The sequence below is a fragment of the Micropterus dolomieu genome, linkage group LG23 (assembly GCF_021292245.1).
Source record: "Micropterus dolomieu isolate WLL.071019.BEF.003 ecotype Adirondacks linkage group LG23, ASM2129224v1, whole genome shotgun sequence".
Taxonomy (NCBI): Eukaryota; Metazoa; Chordata; class Actinopteri; order Centrarchiformes; family Centrarchidae; genus Micropterus; species Micropterus dolomieu.
This window is the reverse complement of record NC_060172.1, coordinates 4,829,070-4,836,849: the sequence shown is the minus strand read 5'-3', so window position 1 is coordinate 4,836,849 and position 7,780 is coordinate 4,829,070. Positions and strand designations below refer to the sequence as shown.

At 43.7% G+C, this 7,780-nt stretch overlaps 1 protein-coding gene across 1 annotated transcript in view; it reads right to left on the bottom strand.

Moving 5' to 3' along the window:
- Nucleotides 1-7,780, bottom strand: part of LOC123963014 (olfactory receptor 146-like) — a 13,792-nt gene that overhangs the window by 1,028 nt on the left and 4,984 nt on the right. The window contains exons 2-3 of the mRNA XM_046039533.1: nucleotides 6,873-6,928; nucleotides 6,646-6,756 (exon numbers count right to left, since the gene is read on the bottom strand). Of these exons, the coding sequence (XP_045895489.1) occupies nucleotides 6,646-6,756; nucleotides 6,873-6,928 (167 nt within the window). The remainder of the gene's footprint in view (nucleotides 1-6,645; nucleotides 6,757-6,872; nucleotides 6,929-7,780) is intronic.

The following is a 7,780-nucleotide window of genomic DNA, read 5'->3' as shown; positions in this document are numbered from 1 at the left end:
CCGGGACGGCCTCCTGAACTCTGTTCTCCCCCTGATTTGCCCGGCCTCATGGGTCACCCTCCGGGACGACCCCCTGAACTCTGTTGCCCACCTGGTCCATTGGGTTATCCTCCAGGACGACCCCCTGAACTTTTGTTCCCCTCTGGACGCCTCGGTCAGCCTCCTGAACTGCCTTGCCCTGCCTGTTTGACCTCCCCCCTGTACTCTGGTCCCCTTCTGTCTGCTGCTGTCTGCAGTTTTTTGTTTTTTCTGGCCCTCCTCCTGTCCTCCCTCCGCTCACCCTGGTTTGGCTCTTGCCCTCCTCCGGGCCTCCCTCCGCCCACCCGGGGGCTGCATGGACACTTTGTTTTGGGATTGTTTGGTTCTTGCTTTGAAGGAACGTCTGGGATCCGTTCCTTGAGAGGGGGGTACTGTCATGAGTTGTAGTTTTTGCCATTTGTTTCTGGTGTCCTTCTGTTTACCTGTTCTTCTTGTTTCCTTGTCCTTAGTGTTTATGTCTTGTCTGGTGTTCTAGCTCGTAGTCCTGTGTTGTTTTGATATTGCTTTGGTTTAGTAGTCTACTTGTTATATTGTTTCTTAGTCACTGCCTTAACTCTTGTTCCTGCGTTTTAGTTCTTTGTCCTTGTTCCCAGTCCTGTACCTTAGTTCATGTTAAGTGTTCACTCTGGTCTGTTTTGTGTTCAGTAACCTGTGTTCCGTCTGTTCCCCCGGTTGTCACTCTGCCTGCATGTCAGTCTCTCTATTTCCCTCTGCTCACTGTCTCTCTCTGTCTGCCTCGTTAATCTCATGTCCTTCACCTGTGTTGCTCCCGCCCTGCTCGTTAGTCCCTGTGTGTTTGTGTATATAGATGCCTGGTGTTTCTGTCTTGTCTTGGTCGGGTCATTGTATGCTGTCTCATGGAGTTGCTGTGAGGTCTCCTGTTGTTTGTCGTGTCTCCCGGTCGTGTTACGCTGCTCCCTTTGGATCTCTGTTTGGATTACCTTAGTTTTTGGACTCTGTATTCAGCCACTCACCTGTAAGTGTGCTCGCTTTTGGTTCGTTCATTAAAACCCCTTTGTACTGTACCTCTTCCTGCCTTGCGTCCTGTGTTTGGGTCCTCCAACCAGCTCAACCCTGCCTCACCCACACCAAACCGTGACACCCTTGTTGTTGTGATATTCTAGAATATCTATTGAAGCAAAATGTTGTGTGCAGTGTGATGTCACAGATGTAGTCCAGTAGTTCTTTTTTGTTTTTAATTACATGGCTCCGAGGGATCTGACATAATCTCGACATAGAACCCTTCACTGTAAACCATTTAAACTATACATATACATTAACTGATTTAAGTTGTTTAAAAAAGCAGTTAACCCAAAATGTGACTCGTTCTACCTGACTTTGCCATAGTAAATATTCGCTTTACATCTAACACAAAAATATAATACATTGGCCTTTGTGTGCTTTACAGCCATTAACTGCGTCTCATATGCTCCACTACTGATCACTACTGAAGTGACAACACAGGGTTGCAGAACTGAATCTCTGAGGGATAACCGGTCTTACCCTGAGGCTGAAGGTACACATATCCCTGTTTATTTTAACACATGTACCTATATATAATTATAGGTTGTTTTAGAGGTTAAGAATATGAGTGCCCAGATTGTACATTGGAGTGAGGACGAACAGTTGGTTGAGACAGAATCTGCCAGTGTTTCTCAACCTTTGGGACCTTTTGTTTCGCCACATGATTTATGTTGATTGACCGAAGATGAGCTATCTTCCTGGCATGCTAGTGGTTTTCCTGAGGACCATACAACACACAGTAAGCCTTCTATCTCTGTAGATGACAAACACCCTACACTATGGATGACATTGCAAGCCCGAGAGTATCAGCGATTGGTTAGACTCTTTAAAGCCATTTTGTATACTAGCAGAGTGACACAATCTCTAGCTGTTAAGAATTCTACCCAGCTAGCTTTTTTAATGCTAAAAACCCATCAACAAATTAGAAAGGAGAGTCTGCGACTTCGGAATGAACATTTAGAATTAAAAGCTAAAATAGACCATATGTCACAAAATTCAAAAGCCTAAGAGTTTATATACTGTGTCTGATTTTTACATTCTGTTTTGGCTGCATTTTTAATCATGAGTCAAACGCCTGTGCAAATCATTTCACCAAAAACGAGTCTCCCCTGTAACAAGCGACGAGAGTGATTATGAAGAATTGGATTTCTCTAGTATCTCAGATGTAATGAATGAGTTTAATCGTAATGTCATCCAATCAGGTTTAGAATCTGAACAACAGCTCTGGGATGCATCGGTAGCATATGATCAGTCTCTGTCCGGTTTAGAACATTATTTTGACAATGATGATGACTTTGATTTGGACATGACCGCCGCTGAAAGTCTTCATCATTTGCATAACTTGGGCATTTTGAAGGGTAACGTCTCAGATTATATTGAACCAGAGGACTCGGCTCCCTCTCCCCTCACATATGCCGGCCGCCCTGCGTTCACTGATGTATCTCTCACCTCGCAGACAAACGCCGTTCACACTTCACAGACAGGAACGTCTCACCCTTCATAACCAGGGGGAAGTTCTGTGTCTGAGAGACAAAATAATCAATTCGGCTCCAAAACAAATGAGCAAAGCCATCTCTATAGCCGAGAGCTGTCTGCTCTCATACATAAGGCCGGGGGTTCGGAGGGGTTTAATATTACAGAGAGAAAAAAAATTTACGGTGTCACTCCTGAAAATCTGCGCGCGTCGCTGCATGCTCTAAAACATCAGTTAACAGAAGTTGTTGATTTTTCATCAAGAGTAGCTGCTCCTGACGGTCAACTAAATGTGATCCTGAGAGGACCCTCCATGGCCAGTGATGCAAGTCGTGTTCTAAATGCTGCTGACGGCTATAACACATCGACATTTCTTAATGAAGTTGAGCAGATTATGCAAAGCAATTCCAGAATGAGATCCGACGATGAATTGGACATTGTTGTTACGGTGGCCTTAAACAAGCGTGGGGGAGGAGGGTTGCGGCTGAAATTAGGGAATATCCCATACGACGACATTATTCAAAAGAAATCAGCGTGTCTATATGTCCCTACAAACACTGACGATAATCTTTGTTTTTCTTACTGCATCTCCTGCTCTCAACTCGGTCAGCATGCACAACAACTCCAGACAGATGTCGGCTTTAATGCAGACCATAAAGTCGCCCTGTCTGACGTATCTAAATTTGAACGCTTTTTGGATGTTAAGATTATCGTGTTTCATCACAATCGAGGCACAAAAAAGTTGGATTTGTATCAGACGCATGAACATGGCTGGCTGATGGCTGTCGTGTGGAGTACTTCTGGCCTTTGTTCAGACTGTGGTCGCATATACAGATCATCAGATTGTTTTAACAGACATGAAACCTTGAGAGATTCGTTACAAATACTGCAAAGACTGTGGTCATCGTTTTCCTGTAAAAACAGGCGGTGTAGGACATAAATGTCAGAGAGGGAGGTGTGATCATTGTGGGGATGATTTAGCATCAGACATTCAACAACAATGTTCTATACAGCCCGAAAAACCCTCGAACCCCCAGACTAAATATGTGTTTTATGACTTTGAAACGCGTCCGACGGTAAACACGAGGCCATGTTTGTATGTGCTATTGATTTTAAGAGCGAGCGTTGGTGTGCCTCAGGAGTGGACTGTGTTGACCTCTTTGTGAAAAAATACAGGCAGCCAAAAAATTCGGTTATGACAACATGTCTGACAGTGAAAGAGCAAAACTCATCGACACAGTTCGCCACAAAACGTTTGATTTTCAGGCCGAGCTGAGATCATATGGGACCAACGCAAGGCGCGCTTAGCAAACCGCGAGGCATTCATCGGTTGTACGGTATCGATCCTTTTGATTACACTACACTCGCATCATGCTGCATGTCTGTATTCAAAACGCAATTCCTGCCTCCCAACACCTTGGCGTTAACGTGCGAGGGCGCGTATGTAAACCAGTACAAGACGTACTCCAGTGTTTCCATACAGTGGCTTGAATATGAGGCAGTGAAAAACAGCGTTGAGATACGTCACGCTCTCAGTCACGGTGAGAAACAATTAGGTCCCTATCAGCGGTACCCGCACCGCTTCTAAATTTTCTGGTTGTTTCTGGCACGGGTGCCCCAAGTGCTACAATCCTGGACACAAAAACACTGTGAATAACATTGTGTTCGGTGTTCTCCAGACAGTTTACTGCTAAAATACAGGCCCTTAGACAGTCCCACAAGCTTCAGGTCAGGGTGATGTGGGAGTGTGAAGGGAGGAGGCAAAGAAAACAGATGGGAGAGCTTATGAAGCACCGACAAGGCTCAACCCCCGAGACGCCCTGTTTGGGGTCGTACAAATGCGTACAGACTGCATTACAAAGCTGCTGAGAATGACAAAATACACTACTATGACTTCACGTCGCTTTATCCAACTGTGCAAGCCCGTAAACGCTATCCAGTAGGTCATCCTAAAGTCATTTTTCGAGACTTTGAACCGATTGAAAAGTATTTTGGACTGATAAAATGTACCGTTCTGCCCCCTAGAGGTCTATACCATCCTGTGCTCCCTGTTCGCTGTAACGGTAAACTGATGTTCCCCTTATGCAGGACATGTACAGAGACTCTAAACGAGTCCACTGATTGCATCCACTCTGATCCTGAGAGGGCTCTCTCAGGAACTTGGGTCAGTTTTGAGCTGCAGAAGACTGTTGAAAAAGGTTATGTGGTAACCAAAATTGATGAAGTGAGGCATTTTGATGATAAAAGCGATAATCTTTTCAAAGACTATGTAAAAACATTTTTACAGAGAAAACAGCAGTAGTTTAGACTAGGGTAACCTGAGGCCTCCACAGAGTTTTTTTTTCAAAGAACTAGAAATTTTGCTTCAGCTGTTCATCTTTTGTTCTGATGGTTCAACTGAGAGTTTCATGCTGATCCAAACCTTTCAGAGCTCTGTGATTTATTAACCTTCAGATCAGGGGCGATTCTAGGATCAGAACTTTAGGGGTGCTCGGCCCCTAAAGAGATTGTCGCATGCATACAATGCCTTGCAAAAGCGGTAATGGTAGTGGAGAGTATAAGTAGAGAGGAGCTGGTGCAGAGCTGAGCGGGTCAATCAAGGGCGTCACTTCGTATTGAAAAGTGATGGGGACATAAGGGCTTAGATCAGGGGTGTGATGATACATTTGGGACATGAGATGTGACGATGCATGTGAACAAGACAAGAAGATTTTTAGCACTATCTAGATTAAATATTTGATGCTGAAATATATGTGCGGGGGTCTGAAGATTTTGAGCATTAAACAAATTTCCTGCATTCTGGAGACAGACGGTGGAAATGTCTGTTTTTATATGAGGGAAAACTATATTGCATTGCATGTTTTCTTATTGTGCAAATCAACCATTCTCAAAGCATTTTCATTTATTAGTTAACATTTCTTGGTGCTGTTTTTCAGAACATTTTTAACAAATGCTTTCTAAAAGTGATCGGGAAAAACTCAGCCATTTACAGTTACTAATCCAAGTAACACTGCGGTACTGAGTTACTGAATGCAGCATTCTTGACGTGAATGCACAACCAGGCGGCAGGTCAGCTGCACCGGACCTGATGTTCTTCAAGTCAGCTCTTAGTATAATGTTACCATATTACTTACATAATCTCAGCATATTCAATACATTTTCATGTACTGTATAGTTTACCACTAGTTTAGGCCTTTTATGAATATTATGTTCCAGTTACCAGTGTTGGGAAGTAACTAGATACATGTTATTTAGTTACATAATTTAATTACAAACTGTAATCAAGTAGAAGTAGGGAGGGCGCATGCACACGCAGCGACCGGCAGCAGTAGTAGTAGTGTGGAATTTGTTTTAGTTTTTCTGTTTTGGTTCGGTAGTCTTTATGTTCTACAGTTTCTAGTGATGTTAGAGCCTTTGTGTTACATTCGGTGGACTGATCTCCACAAGCCACAGAAATCATGTTACTTACTACTGGCATGGAGTGGCTGGCACTCGTGGTGTTGCTGTCGGCGTCCTGGCTCGCATCGCCCTGCCTTCCGTCATCCTGGCCAATTCCCGGTCACTCCGCAACAACCACGATCTCCAGGCCCATGTCCGTTATCAGCACGAATTTAAGGCAGCTTGCATCCTGGCGCTGATGGAAACATGGCTTGGGGAGAAGGACCTGGACAGCGAGATGGCAATAGACGGTTTTGGTGCGCCGCTGCGCACGGACCAAGAGACTGCAATCACCGGCGAGTCGCGAGGTGGGGGAGTGTGTTTGTACATCAATGAACGCTGGTGCTGCTGCCTTTTAGGTTGATTGTCCAAACATTAAATAGCTCTGCATGACTAGTCTAAGTTTTCATCCTTGGTTCAAACCTGTAAAGACTGCATTTCCTGTTGAAGAGGATGAACAACATGAAGACCAGAGAGTTGTCTGTGGGAGAAAAGAAGGAAAATCAAGCAGAGCCATTGGACAAACATTGGGCAGAGCAAGCACAACAATTTGGAACGTCCTGAAAAAAGAAATTACTGGTGTACTGAGCAACAGCTATTTATGTGTGCTATATACTGAGTGTGTGTGTGTGTGTTCACCTCCAGTCGTAGCCTTTGTGAAATCATTCCTACATCTGCAGTGACGAACACGACTCTCCGCCTCCCGTCGTCAATGATGAAGGCTCGGCTGTACAGGCGAGTGTGAATGCCTGCAGCCGTCTGCTGAGGGTTTTCATACCCCATCTAAAAACACACACACAACTGGGTGTGGTCTTTCCAAAGGAAGTATGAATGGTGAGCTTAGCTCAGGTTATACATGTTGTAACTTTCTGACGTGTGCAGGATAAGAGAGGAAACACTTGCTGGGTGAACAGACTCTTTAACCTTCTTGTTGCTCTGATAAAAGCTGCAGTTCAATTTAAAACCAGCTTTGAAAAAGAAAAATACAGCTTCATGTTGAATTATCCATCTATCTATTCCCCACCGCAGGTCACTGTAGAAGCAAAATAAATGCAACAAAACGACAGTCAATCTGTTTAAATCTGATTTTAACAATGAACCAAAACTAAATTATTAAAAAGTAAAATATTTTAGAGACCGTCGGCCTTGCTGGTGAACTTTAAGCCCAGTGTCGCTGTGAGCTTGTGTCTTTTATGATCTAAGTATAGATGATATTCATCCTATCACTTGGTATCAGGTGCAAAAGTTCTCATGATGTCTTTCTAGTGTTCATCACCATACATGTGAATGTGCATTATTATACTGGTAATTAAACAACTACTAACAGCATATAAAGCAGTTTAAATAGTACAGTGGTTCATGTTGCTTTATAACTAAGTGGATATTAACATGACTATTAATACCAGTACTGATGCCTCTGAGAACACTAAGTATCAATAAACAGGATCTATTGACAGAAATTCAATATAAGATCCATAACTATGTTTTCAGTGGTGTAGAAAGACCTTACATAATGAACTGTTTTATTACCTTAGAATGAGACATTTCTGTCTACAGACATCGCAGATCCTCTCACATGGACGCCACCATGTTGCACCGCCATGTTTCTACAGTAGCCCAAATGGACAAACTGCTCTACAGAGTGCGTTTCATCACTACGCTGAATACGTAGGAGGAAGAAGAAGAAGAAGAGGAAATAACAACGCTAATGACGCTTTTATCCAAAGCGACTTACAATTGCTATACATGTCAGAGGTCGCACGCCTCTGGAGCAACGAGGGGTTAAGTGTCTTGCTCAGGGATCATC